At 43.0% G+C, this 26622-nt stretch overlaps 1 protein-coding gene across 1 annotated transcript in view; it reads right to left on the bottom strand.

The window, feature by feature from the left end:
- The window catches only part of ATOX1 (antioxidant 1 copper chaperone), a 71780-nt gene that overhangs the window by 26769 nt on the left and 18389 nt on the right, over positions 1 to 26622 (bottom strand). The window contains exon 3 of the mRNA XM_078653630.1: positions 13861 to 14023. Coding sequence (XP_078509756.1) covers positions 13899 to 14023 — 125 coding nt within the window. The 3' untranslated portion in view covers positions 13861 to 13898. The remainder of the gene's footprint in view (positions 1 to 13860; positions 14024 to 26622) is intronic.

Consider the following 26622-nt stretch of genomic DNA (forward strand, 5'->3'; position numbering starts at 1 on the left):
AGAACCACCCTTATCAGATCCCGTCCCGATGGTTGACAGGTGAATGCACCGCTTGGGCAGTTTCTATGAGAGGGAGTTGGCGGGAGGGGGGTGGGGGAGTGGGAAATCGGGGAGGGTGCGGGTAGCTTTGCGAACCTGCTGCTTGTCCACTTACTGTGGGGGGCTAGCGCCCTCAGATATTCGGTTGTATTATCAGGCCTCACACCTGCTGGTTCTTAATGAGTGGTGGCACGGCAACAGGGATGACCCAGCATATGTGGTGGAGGGGCAACTTATGGGCCACCACTCGCTGCATACACTCCTATACTCAGAGCCACTGCGGGGCTCACTTCCGTCGGCTACACGGGTGATATTCCCGATCTGGAAACAGGCGCTGCGACGGACGTGGAGGTGTAACACGCTGACCCGGGAGACTCCCCTGTGGAATAAGGGGTGCTTACCACAGCTGGCAGCCCTACTAGGATTCCGGGGGTGGGATAATATAGGCATCTCAGTCCTGGGGGATGTGATGAGGGGGCTGACGTTCAAATCTTTTCAGGACCTTCAGACAGAATTCCTCACGCCGCAGTCCCCGTTCTAACACAATCTTCAATTTAGGCACGCTTTATCCCCAGCTTGGAAGGCATGGAGTCCCTGCCAGAATTCACCCCACTGGAGCCAACATTATTTATGGGGGACCTCAAATACCATAACATCTCTCAGATCTATCTGTACCTGTCCCCTCACTGCTCTTCCTCACTTCAGAAAATCCAGGGGGACTGGGAGGGAGATGTGGGTCCACTGGAGGAGGAAGACTGGAACGATGCCCTGGCTGCTCCGTGAGGGGCGGCCATTGCCATAGGACTCCACCTCATCCAGTTCAAATACCTACACAGGGTTTATTTTACACAAGCGCGCCTGTGGAGGGCAGGGCTGGTAGCCTCTCCTGTGTGTCTTAGATGCAGTCGAGAGGAGGGCACATTTATACACACAGTCTGGCACGGTCCTTCCCTAGATCGTTTCTGGAGGGGAGTGTTTACCTGCCTCTCGGTGGTTCTGGGGTAGGAACTCCCCCGTACATCGCGGTTGGCTCTGCTGCATGATATGGAAGGAATAGGAGGCAATATTTACAAGTGGCATCTAAAGCAATTGGGCTTCGCGCTAGCGAAAAGGGACATTGCCAGGGGATGGAAGGCGCCGAGGGACCCCTCGGTGGCCGCGTGGAAGAATGGCTTGGATTTCTGTATGGGGCTCGAACAACCCATTCTGGTTGTTAGGGGGTGCCCGCACAAACACTACAAGATATGGAAATGCTGGACAGATTAACGGGGCTTGTTATTAGATCCACCACCAGCGACAGAGGCTCACCCTTTGGGCTGACTTACATACACATGTTGGGAGTGTGGAGGTGCTGGGTGAGGGGGGGCCCGAGGGGGTAGGTCCTCCTACTTAATTTGTAAGCTTTGCTCAGGGATGTAAGGACTCAGTGCGATCAGGGGGGGGGGGAGCGGAGTAGGGGTAAATTGTTATGTTATTCATGTTTTCGTACATCTATGTGAAAACTGTCAAAGCCATGACTTTTGTATGGTCTGATGTGCAGTCTTCTCTGGAGAGCAGAGCCCTGCAATATATGTGCACCGTGACAAATAAAAATTTGTTTAAAAAAAATAAATAGATCTCTAGTCTCAAGACCAAGCGCAAGGGAATAGTCCGAGAAAGGTTTACAGGGGCCTTCACTCCTGTAAGATAGAACTAGAACTACTGATGGTTAAAGACGCAGCCCATAACTTACTGAGCATTAAATAACTATATTAGGAGTAAGGAGACAAGCCTGATAAGCTGTTAGCATACATAATAAAATTAACTCGAAAATTAAATCCATATTATTAAGACATCGGATGGTGCACTTAAAAACTCGGATGAGGAAGCAATTTTGTACAGCACTACAAAATGGTGACCAAGACACTCCTATCTTTCAGAATCAATACCTTGAGGGAGTCCCCTTTCTAGATATACTTCAAGACCTGTTGGAGGGATTGGAAGAATCTATCTCAGAGAAAGAAATAAGGACTGCTATAAATTCTTTCCCAAACAGGCCTCCTGACCCGAAAAGTTTCATCTTTTTAAATTCTAGTCAATCCCCTTAACTAAACTCTTTGCAACATTCACAGTGACAGGTAAGATCACTTTTATGATGGAGTCCAGCCTCATGCTTATATTAAAGCCAAATAAAGATCCATCTAGATGTGATTCGTACAGGCACAACGTTTTGTTAAACAGTGATGCCAGGATTTTCACCAGAATGCTCACAAACGGAAGTTGGGATTTGGCCACTAATAGTTTCACCCTACCTAACAAGCTTTATATGAGAAAGGAAAATGGGAGACAGTACACGATTAGCCCTGAAGTTGATTGGTGTATCCTCTCGAGACAACCTACAGTTAGTCCTTTTCTCGCTTGATGAGCCGGTCTGGGCCTAAAATCAGAAGTTTAATATTAGCAAATTTTCAAGAGCCTTCAACTTGCAGAAATGTGATATCTCGACTGTCAGACCCCATTTTTTGACAAGAGGCATGAGGCAGGGCTGTCCACTGTCTCAATCTATGTTTGCATTAACAATAAAGGCTCTGATTCATAGAGTAAACACTAACCCCAAGATTACGGGTAGATCAGTAGCAGTGATCAACGCACTCCTCAATAAGCCCACAGCTAACCTGAATCAACTGACCAATCTCCCTGCTCTGCTATGCATCCAAAGTGATTAAGAAGGCCATCAACAAGCAACTCACAACCCACCTTGAGCTTTACCATCTTCTAGAGAAAACTCCATCAAGATTTAGGAAGAACCACCACACCAAAACAGCACTCATCGCAGCCACAGACGACATTAGAACTATCCCAGACCGATGAGAAATAGCTGCCCTCATCCTGCTCGACATCTCCGTAGCAATCAACAGGTTCCCACAACTCATCCTCTCTGTGACAAACAAGAAACCACCACCAGAACCAACTTCAGCAACTACATACCACTGGTTGCAGACTGGATGCGAACCAACTGCCTGAAGCACAATTCTAACAAAATAGAAGTATTTGTCTTCGGCAACAAGAACTACCTATGGGAGGCTATCAGAGCTAGTACCTACACCCACAGACCAAGCAGGAAATCTAGGGAACATCCTAGACGACAAGCTTTACAGAACGGCTCAAGTTCACCCAGTGAGCACCTCCAGCTTCCACATCCTATGCATGCTGCGAAAGATCTTAAAATAGTCAGCACACCAGACGGGTCATCACACAACCACTCATCCCCAGCAGGCTGGACTATGGCATCAACTCTCTACAACGGAATCTCAAACCGCACCACACCTCAGTACGCTTCACTGGCTCCTCAATCACACGTGCAGACAAATCAAACTTCTCATGCATACATACAAAGCCCTACAAACACATGACCAGAATACAGCCACATACACTTGCCAACCCACCAGACACCTACGCTCTGCCTCATTCTCACAAACTACCCGCATCCACAAAACCAAAAGAGGGAGGTCACTCATTCTCCTACATCGCAACCAAGTCATGGAACAACAACCCATAACACATCAGAGTCTCCTCCTAATTTCTAGAGTTCTGCAAGAAGCTGTAGACCTGGTTCTTCGTAGAAGCACCTCGGAGACCACTCAACCATACACCCGACCAAGCTCTTGGAAAGCCTCGTAGGTGATGTGTGTTCTATCGAGAAAACTGTTGAAGTAGATGAAGGTAGCCTTGTTCGCAGAAGTTGTGCTGTGCTTTTTGACAAATCCCACTCATTCTCTTCCTAAACTGTTAGAAGAGTTGTAGATATTCCAAACGTTTTTGGGTTTTCAAGTGAACTACAATAAATCAGTTGATCTACAACTGGGGTGGAGTCTTGCCACCATAAGTCACTTAAACGTACAGGATTAATGTCCCCCCCCAACCTTTGGTTACCCTTTTCAAAGATTTATACAGATGGGGGCTGCTAGAGATCTCATGAAAACTGAATAACGTTAAAATTACCCTCCTCCCGAGGCTTATGTATGCTGCAAGAAAAATACCCTTGATTTTTCTTCTTAAAGTAATTCAAAACATACAGAAAAAGATTATGGTCCTTCACTTGGAATGACAGATCACACAGAGTGGCGAGAAATTTCTAGATTGATCCCAGTGGAAGGGAGGGGTGGGGTTATTTATACATATATAACCTGGAACGAGCTCCTTGTGAACATCAGATGCTCTCCGACCCTGCACACGTTCAGGAAGGACCACAAGACCTGGCTTTTCGACTGACCCGGAGCTGCCCCCTCCCCTAGCACCTTGAGACCCTCACGGGTGAGTAGCGCGCTATATAAACCCCTGATTGATTGATTGAATTCGTAGTGGCACAGCTATCTCTGGCCTTTACCTTTTTTTTCCAATTTTAAAAAAAATAAAATAAACAAGCATTGGAAATGCAATAGGTCTCGCAGCATTAGAGTTTGTGCTTTTAGAATTGTTTATGGGTTTTTTTTTTTAAATCTTTAGCATTTTTGTTTCCTGTAGGCAATGCCACATAAATACAAAATGTGTCATTTACAATACCAATAGGTCAAACTTTCCTAATGCGAGACCTATTGCATTCACCCTCAACCCCTCACCCTCACACAGTGCAATAGGTCTCGGAGCATTTGAGTTAGAGCTTTTAGATTTGTTTATGGCTTTTTTTTCTTTGTAATTCTTTAGCATTGCCTACAGGAAACAAAAATGCTAAAGATTTAAAAAAAAAAAACATAAACAATTCTAAAAGCACAAACTCTAATGCTGCGAGACCTATTGCATTTCCCTGAGTGATGCTGTGGTGGTGCGATAGATAGAGTGAGGGCAATAGATAGATAGATAAATAGATAGAGATAGATAGATAGATAGATAGAAATATATAGATAGATATAGAGAGAGAGATAGATAACTAGAGTGAGGGCGATAGATAGAGTGAGGCAAATAGATCGATATATTGATAAATAGATACAGAGTGAGGGCGATAGAGTGTGGGCAATAGATAGAGTGAGTGCGATCGATAGAGTGAGTGCGACATATAGATAGATAGAGTGAGGGCGACAGATTGATGTGTGTGGTGTGTGTGTGTGTGTGTGGTTGTGTGCGGTTGTGTGTGTGCGGTTGTGTGTGTGGTTGGTTTTTTGTGTGGTTGTTTTTTTTGTGTGGTTGTGTGCGTGGTGTGGTTGTGTGTGTTTGTGTGGTTATGTGTGTGTGTGCGTGGTTGTATGTGTGTGTGTGCGTGGTTGTATGTATGTGTGTGTGCGGTAGGAGAAGGATACATGTGGAAGAGAGCAGCAGATCTGCACAGAAGAAAAGAACAGGGAGTTGGAGAAGGGGGCGGGGTGGAAGAGAGCAGCAGATCAGCCCCGGGAGAAAAGAACAGGGAGTTAAAGATGGATGCAGGGTGGAAGAGAGCAGCAGATCAGCACAGGACAAGAGAACAGGGAGTTAAATAAGGATGCGGGTGGAAGAGAACAGCAGATCGGCCCAGGAGAAGAGAACTGGGAGTTAAAGAAGGAGGCAGGTGGAAGAGAGCAGCAGATCAGCACAGGAGAAGAGAAAAGGGAGTTAAAGAAGGCGGTGGGGTGGAAGAGAGCAGCAGATCAGCACAGGAGAATAGAACAGGGAGTTAAAGAAGGAGGCGGGTGGAAGATAACAGCAGATCACCACAGGAGAAGAGAACAGGGATTTGAAAAAGGGGCGGGGTAAAAGAGAGCAGCAGATCAGCAGATCAGCACGGGAGAAAAGAACAGGGAGTTAAAGAAGGATGCAGGGTGAAAGAGAGCAGCAGATCAGCACAGGAGAAGAGAACAGGGAGTTAAAGAGGAGGTGGGATGGAAGAGATCAGCAGATCAGCACTGAGTGGTATTTGGAGTGTATGTTGCATTGAGTGCAGTGTAATTATGTTGTAAATAATGATGTGGCACTGAGTGGTATTGTGTGGAGTGTATGTTGCATTGAGGAGAGTGTAATTATATGGTGTAGTTATGTGGCACTCAGTGGTATTATATGAAGTGTATTTATGTTGCATTGAGTAGAGTAAGTATGTGGCGTGTAATTATGTGGTACTGAGTGGTATTATGTGGAGTGTATTTATGTTGCATTGAGCGCAGTGTAATTATGTGGCTTGTAATTATGTGGCACTGAGTGGTATTTGGAGTGTAAGTTGCATGGAGTGCAGTGTAATTATGTTGCAAATAATGATGTGGCACTGCGGCAGAATGGGTAATGCTGTTACACAGCTGAGCCCATGTACAGAGCCTGGGGCACAATAAGGTGGAATGAGGCACCGTAAGGAACAGTGAGGTGGAGTGAGGCGGAATGAGGCAGAGTGGGGGATGCTGTTTCACAGCTGACCTGGGTCCCTGGTCTCTGGGATGTCAGTCTTGCCAGGACGATTGCTCCATATGGACTTGGTCAAAGATGCAACATACCAAAATGTCTCTGGTTGGATACATATAAAAACTTATTGTTGATAAAACGTTCTGCAATGACGAACAGCACAGTTTCCCTGTGTTTTATTTGGGGCATGGGAAGGAGACCGGAAATTGTGAGAAGTTTGCAAACCGTGTATGGACGCTTTTTTAACAAAATATAATATAGGAAAGTGAAAGGGCGATGTTTATTTTGACTCAGACCGCGGGCGAGGCTTCTCCAGTCACTGATGCAGTTAAAACTCGCAGAGCGGAGTGGTTGAACACGAGAAAGCTCCTCATTCTTTGGCGTCCCACCTCACACGCTGCAACCCAATCCCCGGGAAGAAAAACAACAAAAGTCTGGTTACTCGAGCCTTGGGTTCCCAAGTAGTGCAAAGCAGGCCTTCTAGCGCTTCAAAGTCTAGTCAACACTAGCCATACAATTATAAAAATAATAGCAAAATTAATAGCTTTGTCATTCACAATGCCAATAGCAAATGTGACACCTATAGTATTTGTAATGCAATATGTGTTGTATTTATGTGAGACTTGGATATATTGATATTACAAATAACAATGGCTTTTTTTAAAATAATAATAATAATACTTAAATAAAAGTTGTGTAGAGAGAGAGAGTGCGAGAGAGGTGTGTAGAGAGAGAGAGAGAGAGAGGTGTGTGGAGAGAGAGTTAGAGAGAGCGATGTGTAGAGAGAGAGCTTGTGCTCTCCTGGCTCCTCGGGTCGGTTTAGTGTTAACACGTAATTGACAAACCCATCGTCAAGCAGGATGCCTCTGTCTATGTTGTTGCCCACTGGCGCCTGTTGTCTGTTTCAAGCAGAAGAGCTGGAGAAGGCGGATGCACATGCTGCTAAGGGAGAAGGGAGGGGGTACCCCCATAAGAATGGCTCTGTCTGCCTTGTCCCCAGTGGCGCCAGTTGTCGGTTCCAAAGTAACACTTGCTAATTAATAATTGTAGCAGAGAAAATGAAAAAAAACGACACAGATGTGTACCAACAGAGTGTAGAACCGGTATTTCTGTAACAAAATGCACAACCACGCAAATGTTTTTCCCTTCAGTAAATACTTAATGTAATAAAAGCGCTTGTTTTTTGAAAATTACCTTGCACCTCGCAAACAGAATTCCTTAATGCACGCGCTCTATATATTGTGGAACAAGCATACTAAGCCCTGTTGAGTTTTCAAACCACATGTAATATAATTGGGCATGTATGAAAATGAACTGTGCTTCCCTTGTGTACTTGTACACAAATGTAAAGGAGTAGTGCGAAATAATTCCAGGCTGTATCCTGAAAAGCGATCTTTACAGGTTATAGGTTGAATCCCTTCAATCTTGTACGTTTGTTTCGGTACGTTTGTTTCGCTAGCAAGTGAAATGTTGGTGGTTTGCATGTAAGAAGGGATAGATGTTATATTTGTCTCAAAATACGTAGCAAAATAATTAGATGTATTAATTTAGTGTAAACTTTTAAAGCTTGTAGAGATTTCCCTGCATTGGGTTCTTCATTATGCGCCGTTAGTTATTGTCACACCTCTCGGTTTTAGTAAAAAAAAAAAAAAATTTCATCCACCCCAGAGACTTAATTGCAATTAAATAAAACTTCTAAATTCACCGATGCACAGAGACATACAAACGCGCAAGCACAGATGAAAAAAAAACGTGCAAACACAGACCAGGCACACCTTTGGAAACCCATCCACTTGCAGCCGTATACACTGATGTATGCAACTACACATGCATGCAGCGACCAGCACATACAAACTTACACACGCACATAAATATACACACAAAAAAAGCATGCACAAACATATAGGGCATTAGCAATTTACACACACATAAAGAAGCACACATATGCAGGCACTCCTACATACCTACACATATTCACACTCAAACACACATGCATGGAGGCATGCTCCCGCACATATACACGCACACGCTCTTGTCTGTGAAGCGACTTTAATGAAACATTTATTTTAATCCTTCAAAAAATGCAACATTTTAAAGTGCTAATACGGTGGCAGCATGTGGGAATGCCCTCTGTGTGGGAGTACACATACTAAACGTGGTTAGTGGGCATGTGAAGCGTACGCTGTGTGGGAGGCGGGTTCAAATAAAGGCATGGACACATGCTCCCGCACATATATACAAACACTCTCTTGTCTGTCATGCGACTTTAATTAAAAATTTATTTTAGCCCTTTAATAAATGCAAACTTTTACATTGCTAAGACGGTGGCAGTGGGTGGGCATGTCCTCTGTGGGGGAGTACACAAAGTAAACGGGGCAGTGGGCGGGTGGAAGCGTCAGATGTGTGGGAGGTGGGTGCAACTAAAGGCACTGAGGCATGCTCACGCACATATACACTCACACGCTCTCGTCTAAAATGCGTCTTTAAATAAATGTTTATTTTAAGACTTTATAATTTTAAGACTTTAAAATATTTAAACTTTGACAGTGCTAAAACGGTGGCAGCGGGTGTAAATGGCCTCTGTCTGGATGGACGCAGGGGCAGTGGGCGGGTGGAAGCGTCCGCTGTGTGGGAGGCGGGTGCAAGTAAAGACAGGGCAGCTGGTGGAAATAAAACTGCTAAAATGAAATGGAAGAAGGGAGTAGGTGCATGCGAGATGGTAGCGTCCGCTGTGTGGGAGGCGGGTGCAAGTAAAGACAGGGGAGCTGGTGGAAATAAAACTGCTAAAAGGAAATGGAAGAAGGGAGTAGGTGCACGCGAGATGGAAGCGTCCGCGGTGTGGGAGGCGGGTGCGAGTAAAGACGAGAGCTGCTAAAAGGGAAACTGCTGAGAGGGATTGGGATAAAGGAGGGGGTACATGCGAAACAAGACGGAGGGAAGAGAGGGGAGGGGGGAGGAGAAATGCGAGGGGCCAGAGCGGGTAAAATAAACAAGACGGAGGGAAGAGAGGGGAGGGGGGAGGAGAAATGCGACACGGCGGGAAGGGGCAGGCAGGATGACTCAGGGGAGGGGGCGGAGCGGGGCAGAGCGGCATGTGGGTGTGAAGAAGCCGGGCCTTTGAAGTGAAGCTAAGCTTCACTTCAAAGGTGTCGGAGGAATGCGGGCGGCTGTGCACGCGCTTTTAAGCTCAATGCACATGCGCATTGAGCTTAAAAGTCACGGGCACTGCAAGGAATCGCCACGATTCCTTGCAAGTTAGATAAAGAGTCGATGAGCCCCTATAGTCTCGCTTGCTCGATGCGCATGCGCATCGACAGGCGAGACCTAAAAACACATTAGTACTGTATGGACCAGGTGTCCTGCGGGGTGCGCTCATCTAACCTACTCTGGCTACCACCTCGTTCAAAAAACTTGTGGGACTGGTTATTGACCTTTGGTGATATTCCACCATAGCACTGACAAAAGTAGTTCATTCATATCATGCAACAACTCACCTACACCCCCTCACTCAGATTCTTAGAAATCCAGACTTTCCACTAGGAATGTATGACAGCAGTTACTCCACCTGGTCTGAAGGCTTATTGCGGTTCTGGGCAGTATGTATGAGATAGGAGCACTTAAAACTAGAGATGTGTGCCAACAACTTCTTCCTGAAGCCACGGGATCTCTATAGTCAACCAAAATCCCTAAAGATATGGACATCGAAATTTCAGAGGACTTTTGCATACTCATTTAGAGAAGGGCGTTTGAATCTCAATTTGCGTAAAATACTAAGAAACCGGTTTTCAAAATTATGCTGGATGGTACTTGGCACTAATTTGCCTGAGGGCAGAGTATGGATCCTCAGTGGTTGCCAACATGGAAGTGATGTATCTTGTACTTATTATCATTCATATGGGGAGATGGGGAGGGGTGTGGGGGTTGGAGGGAAAGTTGGAGGGGGAGTCGGGGGGTGATGTGCAAGGCTTTTGGGAGCGAGTCATCCAGGAAAATAAAGGTAACACTGGAGTTCATCTGGCACTGAACTCTCAAATGATCTAGTAGGAGGAGGAGGAAGAATAAGCTTGTTTGTTTCCGCTGTTGACACTTACTGGTAAACTGAGATCTCTGCAGTTAGCAGCGATATTAACAGTATCTCAAAAGTGCAGGGCTCATCAACCCCCACAAACACACACACGTGGAATCTTTAAGCTAATGAAACGTGGAGTAATTTTGCAAGACAAAGTAACTCATTTTGAGAGACTATGGACTCCCTAGCTCACATATCAGAGACAAACCCTGGGAGCTCTTCCGCCCGCACACTCAGCTGTTATCTCCAGTTAACGAGAAGAAAGCATCTCCTACTTAATTTGGATGGGTGGGTGTGGGGCGAGCGCACGATCGGCAATTAAGATGATTGTACAATGGCTTTTGGTGAGAGTGTGGGTGATTGGTCTCATGTAGATCGTTAGAAAGTATGGTACTACCAGGAAACAATGTAGTGAACGTTCCACCCACTTACCTACATAACATGGGAATATATTAAGTGTTGATCAGAACTGGTGTCAATTTAAAACGTTAAAATAAAGTGTTTATAAAAAGGAACATTAATAATGTAACCAATATAATTATATTCATCACATACTTTGCCAACAAGCTTACAATAAAAACAGTCTCAAAAGTTTTTCAGCCATTTAATGTCCTTCAACTTCAAGTTGTCAAAAGTCTGTTTTACAAGGAATTTAAGTTAAAACAGTTAGCAACTCTATGGCAACAATTAACTTTTCCTACATCATATAATAAGAGGCACAGATAGTCATACAATATATTAATTAATTATAGCCTCCAAATTATGGAAGTGTGTATTCTTTGTAATGGCATTATCGTGCAAAACCCACAAGACTGATTAGCGAGAGAAAAAAAAAATTGCAACAGCTTCACATCAAGTTTAAAAAATAGTGCTGATTTTTGTTTAGAAAAATCAACATATTTACATGATCTGCTGTTAGTCTTGTAATAAGACAGTTCTCAGTAAGCCCAGCATTGGAAAATAGGCGTTCTGCAGGGACAGATGATGCGGGAACACACAGGTAACTCTGTGCCAGTTTTCCAAGAGTTGGAAAACGCTGTGCGTTGACCTTCCACCATGCTAAAGGACTACATTCCAGGGAAGGACATGGTTCTCTGAAGTAAGTGTTTAGTTCATTTTCCACTGCATTCTCCACATTACCTTTTACAGAATAATCTTCACCTAAAAGCATAACAATGGCGCTTTTCTTGGCCTCACACATTGTTTGGGGGGTTGGTTCTGCTAGTTCATTCACTTCAGTCTTCATTGGTTCGATTCCAGCCTTCGGAAGATTTTCTCCTACTGGGGATGCAAGCTGAAGAAGCTTTGATTTAGCTGTAACTTGGAGGACAGGTGAAAGAAACTGCATGTGCTTATGGCGTGGGTCCAACATGGAAGCAATCAGGGCTGGTTTGGCAGCTATGGCAGGATCATGGGGCTTCATTCGATGCTCCAGAGAGTGACGTACAGCAGCCTTGAAATTAGCAACATTTCCATTTTCAGCAGGTGACCCACTTCGGAGGTGAGTTTGAAGGAGGCTGTTGCAAATTGGATAAATATCTGAAATTGAGAAGGACTGTTCAGCAGATACTGCTGCTGTGGCATATTTTAAAGTGGAAAGTAGTGGCAAGATATCTTCTATGAACTGCCAGTGCTCATCTGGCATCTGAAGCTTTTGGGCAGCAGACTGTTTAGTTACAGAGCCATCTGAAAGGACAGCTGTTATAGCCCACCTCTGTTCACAGAGTCTTTCAAACATGTTATGTACAGACATCCATCGACTGCATGACTGGATCAGACAGTGCTGCTTAACCTGAAGCTTAGCTTGCTTTCTTACTAGAGCTTCTGCAGCCACTGAGCAGTGGTGGAAGTGGGCAACTAGTCTATTTGCAGCTGCAACAACGCAAGCAACGCCACAAGAAGAAAATCCATCATCTATGGCAAGCTGCAAAGTATTGTTAAAACAACTGATAAATTCCCATGTGACATACTTGGGTACGTCGGCAAGCACATCGCTTGTATGATCAAGTACGCAAGCCAAGACTCGTCCTGCCAGACCCCATCTTTCAACCACCAAGTGCAGCTTCTCAGCAACATTTTCTGCGGCATGATGCAATGCTAGACTTTCAGTATGTAGAACTGCTGATCGAAGCTCCCAGTTTTCAACATAATGACAAATTACAGTCATGTAGCTCTCTGCAGTCAATGCCGTCCAGCGGTAGGTGGTGAATGCTACTTGAACAGCAGCTCCCAAGTGTTCCCTAAGAGACCGGACACAGTTGTCATAGCACATTTCCAATCGAGACATCACCGTCTGTCCCCCTGGTACACAGTATTCTGGTTCAACAAAACTCATCAGCGAACGAAAACCTGTGCCCTCAACAACACTTACAGGCAACATATCGGTGATGATCATGGAGCACAACAAATTGGTCACTTTTTCGGCACGTTGTCTGCTGCATTTTCTTGAATTGCCGGACTCAACTGCCATCGACGTTTGATTTTTCCTTTCTTTTGCACATGATACAGAGGGATGCTTCAGCCTCAAATGGTTCAACATTGTTCCGGGACTATTTGCATACTTCAGCTCAGTTGCACACATTTTACACTGAACTGCATCGTCTCTAATTTTTGTGAAATAATTCCAGGCTTTACTCCTTTTTGCTCTCTCCATTTTCAGTAACCTCAAAGGACCCCCGTACTCCTGATCCTTTGCAATGTCTATATCACCCGTGCACTCTGTTGACCTCTGCTCTCATTAACGTTCTACCAGAAGCACAATGACCTCTTCAATCAAGAAAACATTTACATTCTTTCATTTTCCTAATAGTCGATCAGAAAGAGTACATGCATGAGGCGGTCATGTACTAATACATATGTGCAGCTGCTTATACAAGACCAAAAAAACGTTAATCAAATCACACAGATTGCTCTAGTAATGTGTTCGGGTCACACATTCTAAGGCGGATTAAGGGCATATTGCTAGAGGACTGGGCCATTGCCTTAACACAGTGGACTGCCAACCATAATATATTCTCCAGAACATTAACATGAATTTTGATCAAGCAAACTAAGCCAGTATAGGTGCAGGCATATATGGGAGCAGAGTATATATAGAATCTTGAATGCTTCAGTACATTGAGATTTGACCAAAGGTGTAGGAGAGTTTTCAACCAGTTTTTGATAAACCATCTAACTGCCTTCGAGGAAATGTACCAATTCTTGAGGTAAAGCACAACAAATGGGGTATCAAAAGGCAAAGTTCTGTTCATACTTCTGAGCAGATCAGTGCACTTTTCAAAACAGCTTTTTATTCAGGCAAATAAACCAAACAATTTCCATGTCGGAACATATTGACTGAAGGACGAGAACAACTGTCTATAAGAAATGCATGTGCAGCAACCTGGCAGCCCTGACGGTCGAAACCGTTTCCCCACCTTCGCTGGCGTTAGGATGGACGTTGACGACGTTCAGGCTACTTCTCTCCAATGTATTTTACTTCTTTCCCAGTCTTCTTTAAGGTGTCCAGTAGTTTGTCCACACTGAGGTCAGACTCAATGCAAACAGTCTTGTTATCCAGATCAATGTTAAACTCCACCCCTGACAATGAAAGAACATTTTTAATCATAGTTTTTATACAGCTCCAGGCATGCTTCAACGTTAGACACAAAATACAATACAAGACATAATCACACAGAGATGAACAGCGGGATAATGCCAGAGAGAGGACATAGAAAAAGAAAAAGCTACTTACATGTAACTGCATTTCTCCTGCAATTGTATAGTTCATAGATTGATATCCATCATTCTCTTTTTGGAGCAGGGAATCCCAGGTAACATTACAAATAGCAGCGTGGGTTAATAAGCAATAGAACAGTTTCCATTTCACAGCATATTTACTTTATTGTGATAGTCCATCAGCCTATAAGGTTAATAAGCTCCTCCTGAAATTCACCAGTATTCAGATTTCTAAGCACTAGCATGTAAGGAATATAAAGATCTGGGTCGTATAATGATACGCACATGTGCGCAGAGATGTAGAATGAAACTTTGAATCCATTTTATTTTCAAGAAGTGCGTGAGCTACTGCAAGAGAGACAGTTCATCAACACAGACATTAGAGAAGTTGGTGTCAGTTTCCTAAAGTATTTCTGCAGCAACGCAGAAACATAAAATTAAAAAAATTAAAACACATATTCCTCTTTTCTATGTTTTTCTGAGATGCGGTCTCTGTAGCAACACATGCACTGCAGACATACATTTCTTGAAAAAACAAGACAACAAAACCTCATTCTACGTTGGTGTGCATTCAATCATGGCATTGCCTATACACAACTATGCTGGATTATTCAGTAGTACTACTAAAATTAATGATACCACTTACATAGATTGTCCATTTCATGGAGAAGCTTTTCTGGATGTTCTAAGGCCATAAGGAGCTAAGTGAAGCTATTGATTAATATTTCTACATAATGTGGGGTGGATTCAGAGCCAAGCCACCAACACCTAGTACTGCCTAATCAGTTGGGCTTAGCTACATCTAACAACCTTCGTACCATATTTACAGTAATGAATAACCTCAGTCTAGAACAAACAGCGGTCTCAGTCTCTTTGAATGCGGCAAAGGCATTTGATTCAACTTTTGTCGTCATTGCAGGCTCGGTGTGGGCTGGGACCCTACCTGTTAAGATTGATAGATTTACTATGTTTGAGCCCGAAAGCTTGCATGTGCATAAATGGGTTTGTATCAGCATCGACCACTGGCATGAGCTCGGAGTGTGCGAAATGCATATCACAACACTTCCTTTACGTCTGTTTATCTCTTGATATCTATGTTTAGAGATGATATGTTCTAATTCTCCTGGGGTTCATTTGTCACCCATACTAGGGGAAACTGTAAAATTTGTATGCCGGTCAGGGCTACATATAAACTGGAATACATTGGAAATCTTACCTCTCGCGTAGGCCACAGCTCCGATGGAGACAGAGTACTCTTTACGATGATACTCAAACTCAATTTGATATTTAGGTGTTAAGATACAATTGGATAGCGATGCAGTGCTCACAGAAACCATGGTACAGGGCTTCTGTTATCAATGACAGGACAAAGTGTCCCTGTTAAAATGGTTATGTCTATGCTATGTTACCCGTTTGTCAATTTTACAATAACACCTTATAAACACTTTTTAAAACATGCTCCTTGATTCTGAAATTTACACTGGGAGGGAAACGGGTCCAAATGAGATGGGATATTTTAACATTGCCATATGCCAAAGGAAGCAAGTAGCCCAGATAAGCAAAGATTCGGGAGACTGCTGTTAAATGATACATTAAATATTGTTAGAAGGTACAGTTCTATGCACCCACATCACTGCAATACTTGGGTATGTTGCCAAGATGACTTAAAATAGTAAGAAAAGCACTGTTGCTGTTCCTGTCGAAGAGACTGTGTGGCTATAAGATGGATGAAGAGCCTGTTGCCACAAATAAAAGACTAGTTCAGGAAATTTGCATAATATAATGAGAAACAAGAAGCAATTGCGACACTGAAGACCACGAGCTGGCTTCGATGGGCTATATGGGTACCACTTAAAGGATAGCCGGAGAACATCTTGGATGCAGTTAAGTACGCAGAGAGGAATGTTTTAAAGGTATAATAAGACCAAGGAAGGGATCAGACGGTTTAGAACAAAGTGTTCTGATATTGGTCTTTCGGGTTAAGCACATTAGGTGGGTAGATCTGGTATAAGGGATGTGAAGGCATACCCATGGATATTTGCTGTGCAAAGCTGGTGATGCATATTTCGACAAGTGCATGTAGTTGAGGGTTCATACTTAAATCAATTACTCAATGTAAGAATGTGTGCACACAAGTGTGGAATTCATAAGACTGTTATAATATATATATATATATATATTCTTGACTTTGTGGACTGGTTAAAATCAGGACCACTGTAATTATGGGATTGTGCGGCCGCGGCATTTTAAGCATAAATACAGATTTGCCAAATTAGCCACATAATTCATTATCTGCTGCGTGATCTGCAGATTTCAACAAAACAAACGTTTCTAGCTCAAACGGTTTAAAGTTACCAAAAATGCAGCAACACATGTTGCGCAGTATAAGACCCTTGCAAAGGTTGACTGGTCACATTACAGTCTTATTGCTATATTGAGGTAATAAACGGGTACTAATGAGGTGCAACCAATACCCAAACAGTGTAAAAATGACTAAATAATGTAGTAATACTATCACAAAATGCACTGCATTATGCCCCATAATTTGCCTTCTTGCTGCATAATTTAACCCTGCCCTGCTTAAAATGATGGGCCAATACCCTTTAATAAAAGTATATTAGCTCTCAGCTAGAGGCTAAGTAGCCAAAAAAGGCTGTTCAAAAATGATTTAATGATTCATTGTACAAAAAATGATTTGTCACTGTACGTTTATCTGGCTCTGGATAGAGTTGAATGGTGGACCGTTGCTGAACCTTGAGACCACATTCAGTAGTAGATAAGGCATTCAGCAGTTGGGAAGATAATTTCACTGTGCTAATCACCAACTTTTTTCCATACCGATGCATAAGTCACAGTAATAAAAATAGCTCATGCGTTTTTCAGAATATATCTAGTTTGCCGGACTGTTGAAGTGTTCGGACTCCCGATGCTGGATGGTCCGGGGCCTTTCGGTCTAATGCAGTGAGCTGAGATCTTAATGTAGAAACTGAACCCTTTCTTTAGATATCAGAGCCTAGTCAGTTTTATGAAAAGGTGGTTTGAACTTTTTGTACAAATACTGCCCAAGTTGGAGCAATGAGAATTAAAGTGGATAATTTCTCCTTGATTTCTGTGTAAATGTGCAGGTTGAGGAGAAATTAAAAAAATATGCAAGCAAACATCCCAAACTAATTAATTCAAATAGGCTACTTTTGCCCACTGCTCCCCCATCCAGCTTACAACCAGTTCCTGTTATCCAACAGTTTGCAATTCTTGTGCTCTCCTAAATCCATTTAAAGCTATATCCAATTATAGAAAAACTACATAGTTATATATTTTCTCATTTGACAAGGGTCCAGAGAGACAGTAGCCATTTCAACAATGGCAAAAGCAGAACTGTGAAGGTCTAACTTTTTCTATAACCAGTGGCAAAAATGAGATTTCATTCCAGAAAGCTTTTGGGAGAGTTTACAGGAATAGACTCTGTAGGAGAGTAGGATTTGCTTACTATGGTTACCTCCACTTTTTGCTGGTGTTTCACTGTTTTTCGACTTTAGTCTGGCTGGGGCCCTGCTAACCAGGACCCCAGCCTAGCTGCTTCCTCTCTAAATTGATTGCATGTACATTAGGTACATTACAGATATGTTACTGGGTTACCCTTGTGAGCCCCTAGTATATGGTACCAAGGGCATAGGTACCCCAGAGTCCTACCAGGGGCTGAAGCATGTATTAAGCCACCCCAGGGAAGCCTTCCAAAATGGCACCACAGGACTGCGAATGCAGCCTGGGTACGGTGGTGCATGCACCCCTTACTAAGATTATAGGTTACCTAGATCTACCCTAAATCATTGACACATATAAGCCTATCAGTCACTCCTATGGCAGGACTTATCAATCCTGAAGGCAGAGTGCTTGGATTTGGGTGAGGGGTGCCCATGCAAGAGCAGGACCCCTCTGCAGCTTTCGGAGCCTATTCTCTGAGGCTGTTCTGTGATGCAGCAAGACCATATACTCTTTAGTGCATTATAACCTCGCAGTTAATGGTAACTTTGGAATGGCTGCATGGAAACATGTCGTGTTTGGTGTCAAACACATTGGAATCCTTCTGATACTGGATCCTGGAACTTCAACGCTCTACTCAAGACTAGAGGACGGAATAATCTCCCTTGGGGTCAAGAAGTGACTCCCCTGTTCAAACAGGCACCAAAGAAGCATCTTGCCGGTCTGCATTTCCGAAGCTCCCGCCAGACTCCGAAGTATTTGCGACTCAGGACACGGACCCCCAGACTTCTCAGAGGCCAACACAAGATCCCAGCAAAGCCGAGACCCACAGCCTTCACAAGTGACGTGGGACCAGAATTCCTGGACACCGTGCACATTTGCTAGTGCATTGACTTCGCGAGCTTTCCCAAAGTTGTGCATTGGGCTACTTGTAGTCCAAGCCCCGAGCACCATCTTCAGCAAAGATTGTGGGCCTACACTCCAAGAGTGTTCCGTGAGCCCGCTTCTAGCAGTTCTGATAGAGGCCCCTTCGCGATCCCTGGTCCGTTGACTGGTGGGTCCCACGAAGGTAACTCTACTTTCCTTTGGGCTTCCCTGGTTGCTCCAGACGTGCCCCACCTTCCCACCGAGTGGAGAGTCCCACAGACCTTGATGGTCTGCACCGAAGCCAATCTCGGCTTTCTGCGTGGGTTGCTGTTGCCAAGGCTTGTTGAAGACCCCTATGATGAAGCATGACACCAAGGGCTCTTTTGGTGTGTGAGGGGTATTTTAACAAACATTGTGTATGCCTTACATATCTAGGCAGACAATCCCCTTTGAGGTGATTTGCGGCTGTGTTCAGACACTGCACGCATCCCCCCTGGGTCCCCTGTGTCACTACCTTGGGTGGTTCCAGGTGGCCCCAGCGGTTCTACAGGCTCTAGGCCTGGTCTCTATGTCAGTCGTGGTTCTTATACCATTTTCTTAATATATGGTTTGGTACGCCCCTAGGGCTCAACGTATATTGTGCTAATTTACTGTGTGCTAATTAAGTTTACTGAATGTACTTTTGCCTCTAGCCTCATAAAGAGACTAGGGGGATGTGTTTAGAATAAATACATATATTTTATATAGATACCTGGTGTGGTTCGCCTTTCATTTGGTTATTCACGAGATTATAGGCTGGTAAAACAAGCTGCTTTACGTTCCTCCAAGACTTAGTCTGAAAGCTGCTCTCCACAGCTACCACTAGGATAGCTTTCTATAAAAGTTGTCTTTAACCTACCATCAAAAAGGGTCGTTTGGACTGGTGCAAGGTGCCTACTAGAATAGTGGACAGTATATGCCAGGCCAACTTCTCACAGACTGTACACTATTCTGCACTGCAAGCTGGCAAAAAGGAAGACTCTATTAGAGTACTCTTGTTACCAAACACGCTTATTACTGGATTTCCTCCCCATAGTTAATTTCTCAGGCTTCCGGCGCAACTGTAACCAAAAGGAGGATTTCTTCAGAAAAGCTGAAATCCTATCAGACAAATTGATGTTCAGGGGCTAACCAAAACACCTCGCTCCCCAGGCGCGCCTGCTCTGGGGAGACATTGTTCACACCAAAGACTAAAGAACCCAATTCCAATAGATTAGTATGCGTTACTGTTTTTTCTCCAGAATTAAATTTTGTCTCACAATCATTAAGAAACAATGGAAGATAAAGGCAGCAGGTGACCTTGCGTTGGAACCACCAAAGCTGTCTTTTAAAAAGGGGCACATGTTTAAATATCACCTTGTGAGGGAAGCTATCCCCACAGAAAGAGCACCAACTAAATTAACAAAACACTGGGGGATCCCATCTTTGATTGGCCACTATAAATATGGCCAGTGCAGCGTATGCCAATAATATATAGAATCCATACCTTTTGAACATGGGGACCTACAGATACCTTTAAAGAATTTCTCAAATTGCAATAGCTGTAGCTTTTTTTATGGTATAGTCAGTCCTTGTAATAAACTTTGTATAGGTAAAACACAATGAAAGCAAGATTTGCAAATGCCGGAATCTTCTCTGCCCCTTTAGTAAAGCACTTCATTAAACGTGGCCACTCCTAAAATGATGGCAAGTGTTCGTAGGACACCAGAAAAAGCTGGTGGAATTGAGCAGTTACTAAATGAAGAGGAACTCCGATGGCTCTTGCGCATTGACATGATGAGAACTGGCAAGAAGACTGGACCACTTTGGTGTAACTTCCTATATAAGATACTGTTGGTCGCACAGACCCCCTAAGATTTATGTTGTAAATAAAGTAGCACAGTCCTTGTAAGTAGTTTATTCAGGTAAGATGGTAAGTTAAGAAGAAAAGGATAAAAGCCCCACCAGGGGCAGTCTCCTGCCGCTCAGCCCTCCATCCAACTGACAGTCTCATACGCTCAACATTCTAACAAGCTCTCACACCAAACATTCTAGGCTGAGCAGCATGAATAAGTACAATTTACTTGGAACGTTGCCTCACACTATAAGGGCTAGTCACGACTGCTACTCCTTTTTGCCACTATTTAGGCAGCTATGTTTATTCTTTTACTTGGTCTGTTACTTTAACGGGATAATTATTGGTTTATATATTGCCCTTATTGTAATTTTTGATTATGTGAATTGTAATATTATACCTGTCAAGGGTTTGCTTTATTCTGTTCCATTCTTCCATTTCATCACAGCTGCTCAGTTCTCACTAACATGGTGATTACATACTACCTTGATCCTCTTTCTGTTTCGACTACTATGCAACATACACACTAACCAGACTTGTGGTAATGTCTTCGCAGATACCGCTCCAGCCGCAGGAGTTGGCACCTCTCATATCTTCTTTGAGAGCATCTCTCCTGGACCCTCCGAGCACATCCTGATCACGCTTGTACGAGTCCTCAACTGGCCTCGCTTACCCAGCTATTGTCGCCAGGAATATTGCGGAGTCCCCGACATACATTGCGTCTGGCGAGGATTGTTTTTTCGTATCAGTTTACTAAATTACCACTCCCCAGCTCATCTCTTTGTGTCTATAGGAGAGTTCCATTCATTTTCCACTTCATTTTCCTTAGACTAAACGTCCTTTGAACTCGGAGGTACTGGACAAGCTCCATTCAGAAGTTTACCATTTGCATTTTCTACCCTTTCACCACTTATGTGTGCCTCTTCTATGACTCGCATATTGTCCATTTTTTTTGTATCCACAACTGTGTCAAAAGCCTTGACAAATTGTGAGTATTACCCGTGTACCTTAATTCTGGCAAACATTTTCGAGCTCTTTATTCATTTATTTTTCCAGTACTATTTAGGGCTAAGTTATACACCTAGAGTACTGATGACGATTCTGGTATTGGCTTTGGGATCGAAACATTGACTGTAAATGCAGACCTTTTCCACATTGCGTACTGAACAATTAACCGCTGTATTCAAAAGCCTGCACACATTAATTGTGCACTTAATACATCTGTGCATCAAAAGTTACCTTTGCTAACTGTTATGGTGAGGTTTCTTCGTTCTGATTCTTTATCTAGAATGTAAGGTGAAGAACACTCCAACACTAACCTTCTGTTGTGTTTATGTACAGAATCTGCAAATATCAAAGACTCATTCTGGCATGCAAGACACAGTCCATGCTCCCAAATAAACTAAACCTAAGCTTCTGGAACACAGAGGCAAGGACAAACAGCACCCTCATACATCTGAATCCACCTCCAGGAGTGATTCATATTGTACAGTGGCCAGACTGGCGTTAACTCAAACTGATGAGAAGCAGATTTCAAGTATAATGTACTAAATATTTCTTTCCCTCCAGTACAGCTAAGATCTCCTGAATGCATAGAAGGGGGTGACAATCCACAATTACTTGTTTATTAACTGAATGAAGGTCACACAGTCTAAACATTCCTATTTTTTTTTAAACAAAAAATATAGGCAAGATCCACTCAGAAGCTTAAACAGATTCCTTGGCAAACTAAGCAAACAACTCTTGCAAAATTAGGGCAACTCCTTCCTGACAGTTACTGGAACAGTCCTTAGTTTACACCTAACTGTATGGCATTTTTTAAACTGTATTTCATGAGAAAACCCTCTCACAGTTCTAAAATATTTAAGGAATACGCTTTTTAATTTTTCTAACACTTTCTCCAATTTACCATCGGTAGTAGTCGTACAAAAGTGACTCAAAGTCAGTCACACAATATACTAGATATTCAGGAATGGGACTGAGCACATTGGCCATGTTCCTTTGATGTTGCCAACCTAAAACTCGTTGACCATACCTAGAAACAAACACCTTTCCCATAATGAACCCCCAACATAAAAAATATTCTGCCTAGTAAAACATGCATATCTGTTTTTCTAGGTCACATTGGTGTTAGCTTCATCACACAATGTTCTTGTCCCGCACCAAGGAAAGCTTTATTACAATTTTTTTTTTTATTAGAGTTTATATATAGCGCGAACTAGACCCGAGAAATCGGGTAGTATCAGAGAGTTTTATTTTTCACAGCTCTATGAAGCAAATATGTAACCTTCATGTTGCTCAGAAAAAGGAGGAATTTATCTTTAACCACCGGTTCGTCAACTGGTGAAAGTGTAAAAATTAAAACATTCCACCACAATGAGAAGTTCCTCAGTAGAATGTTCCTTGAATCAGACTTATACCTTTGAACACTTCCTAATACACGGCATTTACTTAAACATAAAAGGTGGTAACAAGGAAGATGTTCAAAGATATCCTGATCTTCCAACCTCAACAAGTTAAGAAACACTTTCTTTCTGTTGGAACTGAAAGAATCCCCAACCATATCCAGTATATCATTTTTAGGTCTCATCTAACAGCACTGTTGCTGCGAGGGGTATCGTTTACAGTAAAGGGCTTGGAGCCCCCACATTACTTACCATTCCCTCGCCTGACTGTCAATCTTTTTAGCTGTCTCCTAATTAGCCACCATATGCCTCATGCCACTTTCTTTTATTTCTCTGGAGCATAGACCAAGTACCAATTGATTTTGTTTAATTGGTGTCCTTCTGTTCCTCGAGCTGCGATTTAAGATACCTACTTATTTTTTTATTTTTAAACCCAACTTTCACTGACCAGCATTTTTTCTACCATTGACTTTGTTCTACATTACTTTTTTTGTTCTGCGCTTCCTTTTATCAACACTTTTGGGTTGCTTAATTTCTTTTGTACTTTAATATTTCCTTTTACAGGAACAAATAAATGGCATGAATGTTTAAAAACAGATCTGAGACTGCATGTGTGCCACGGACTCCAGAAGCAGCTACCCTCTCCAATCTACCCAACTCCACTTCAATCTACCCCACTCCACTGCAACCCACCCCAATCCAATCCAATCAGCCCCACTCCAATCCACTACAATATAGCCCACTCAACCTCACTCCAAACTACCCGACTACTCAATCTAGACCATACACAAATCTACCCCACTAGACTCTACCCCCAACAACCTACAGCAAACAACCGCACACTACCCCCACCCTAATCTACCCCACTAACTCAAACATATCCCACACCACACCATCCCAAATTACTCCACTCCAATCTACCCAATTCACACCACTCCAATCCAATCTACCCCAATCCACCCCACCCCACCCCACTAACCTTTAGCCATTATGAACAGCAGCCTTCCATCAGACCTTCTATTCCCACCAAGTTAAGTAACAACATTTTCTTTCTGTTGGAACTGAAAGAATCTCCATCAAAATCCAATATATAGTTTTTAAATGTTGTAAGCCATTTCTCCCATCGCATTGATGGCTTTCCAGGTTCATGTAAAAAAAGGTGGCTGTTGATTAACATACCCCATGTTGTACTATGTATGTTGGCTTTAAATGGCAACCACTGGCTAGTAAACAAGGTTTCCATCTTTTATTTTATTTTTTTAGTTATTTAAACAAATCAGTGCATACTATGGGTATTCTTTCCTAACCATACCACCATAACACGTTAAGTAGGGACAGAAAAGTGTGCCATGCTGGCTTGATTCATAATGACCAACTAGCACAGAACACATAGGCCTCATTGCTGTAGGTGTTTTATGCACTGCAGGATTGCAGACAGGGTCACAGTTGCCAAATAAATGGTACCTGCGAGACAGATTCACTGCCAGCGTTCCAACAAGAGTCCTGGTTCTTCACCTCTTTTCTAATAAGGTTTATGAGGGTGTATGATGTGTGGAAACATCTTTGTGCAGCAAATCTTGGGAAAGATTTATTAGTAGGCTCACCATTAGAGCTAAAAACTCACAGTGAAATTCGGTAACCGTGAAAGACTCTCAAAGCTAATACATCGTAGTCCTCCAAGAGGTTCAGGTTTGAGGAGAGTCAGACTCCTGCCCTAACTCCTATTTTTCTTCTACCTCCTCTTTGCTCTGGTCTGTTTCAAGAGACTCTTGCAGTGTTTGAAGGGTTGGGCAGAAGAGATGTATGTCAGATAACCAATGTGCGAGTATGGCTTACAAACACGAGAATCATGAAAGTCAGCCGAAGTGCGGAGATGTAGCTGTCTGTGGTTGGCTCAATGTAATACAAGATGAATTGTGTGTAGGCAGAGTGAAGGTAGTGGTGCATCTCAAAGAGCCAGCAAAAATCACTCAATGGGTTTCTGCCCATTAGTGATGAAAAAAAGAGGTTGTAGACAGGAGTTTGAGTACGAAGAGCCCGCCATTAACAGAGATTGTGTCATCATAAGGGGGTGGTCACCAAAAAGGTTCGGTCTGACAGCAAAGCAGAAATGACAAGGACTAGGCATCAAGAAGGGCAGAGTGCCAGATTTTAACTTGACTGCCAACAATGAAAAGGTGGCTGTCAACCAGGGCCTCATCAAGTAAGAAATGCAGAGTCACTGATATGGAAGAACTCATCAAAATGCTATCACTAAGAAGTGCAATAGTTGATGGCAAAGCAGGTGGCAAAGCAGTGATGATGCCATTTGAGAAAATATATTTCACTCTCAAGAGGGAGACTACCCGTCAAGAAAAAATGGGTTTAGAAAGGCAGTTTTGATTTATTTGTGACCAAGTATGGAAACTTCAGACTTTCCTTTTATGCAGTTTTGAGGGTAAGAAGCCAGAGCACTCCTTGCAGAATCATCCCATGCAGAGGGAGTATCAATTGATAGGGCCTCAGAGCCGAAAAAGGAGGTCTCCTTTTTCTGCCTTTAAGGGGTTTTGTAAAGAAGGTACGGCAAAGAGCGCAGTTCTTAGGTGCATCATGTAGGTGAAATCAATAGAAAAGATTTATGTGGATGATCCACACTAAACCTTGTTATAAGGTGCAAGTGGCATGTAACTGGGAAAGTTCTTTGATATTCCCTGGAACAGGGTTCAGTATTAATCTCCATGCAAGTACCCAGGCTTTTGCTGAGTGTAGAATGATAAAACCTCAGAAGAGTGCCAAGAAACAAAACACAAAGATTATATGAAAGACTGAAGATAAGTTACTGCTGTTGAAAATCAGCCAATGCTAACGAAATAGATGCAAAGGCCAGAGCTATTGATCAGGGCTCCTTTACACAAACTATGGGTTCTACGCACTTGTAGAACCAGGAACCAACAAATCTGTGGCATAATAGGATTTTCACCCTTTCAACACAACTTGCAACAGCATTTCTGCTGCAAGTACTAGATGGTTAGTGCTCTATGTTAGTGCTGATGAAAACATCTAAAGCAAACCACTTCAGTCCCTGTTTGAGGGCACCGTCTATGATCTACTTCAAAAAGTCCCTGTGCAGGTAGTCATATCTTTTAAGGGTACCAAATATCTTATATGAACTACAGCAGTAGATTAAACCCTAATGCTCAGGAGCAGAAAGACTTATGTAGATTGAGATCTTGTTTACATCAAAACCTCCACTTTGATTGCATTCTGTTAATTATCCAACTATACGAAGGTAAACCCACGTGGAGCCATTTAAATTAAAATCCATCAGCATTACCTGTCGCTCTCCCAAAAGTAACTATTTGTTCTGATAAAACACAGCAATGGAACATGTCCTGCCCTTTTCAAACTCTAGACAGAATGTGTGATAGTTAAAGAACATCTAATGAACAAAACAAGAGTATTCCAAAGCAATTAAGGAGACCATCAATATGGAGCAAGAAACGACTTCACTTAAGGCGTTTTGAAGAATACCCTCACTCACCACCTAGTGATGACATGCTTCATCATCGGGCCCCACAGAGGGGATCTAGCATCCCCTCTGTGTGCTGCAACGCCAGATCTACTGCGGAGCGGGTTGGTGGGCAAGGACAGTGCTGTGCAAAGAATATTAAGTGAGTGATGTGAGGTTTAAAAAAGTCTGTAGTGTATCAAAATTAATTTTATTAGGATCACTAAGGACTTATCAATAAAATGATGTGTAGGAAATACGTCCACAATTATTCAAGTGGTAGTTTCCTAAGTCAGTCGACATGTTTCAGCCACGAAACGGTGTGAATTTACCTGGCATTCTTCAGGAC

This window comes from Lissotriton helveticus, chromosome 7 (genome assembly GCF_964261635.1).
Source record: "Lissotriton helveticus chromosome 7, aLisHel1.1, whole genome shotgun sequence".
Lineage (NCBI taxonomy): Eukaryota > Metazoa > Chordata > Amphibia > Caudata > Salamandridae > Lissotriton > Lissotriton helveticus.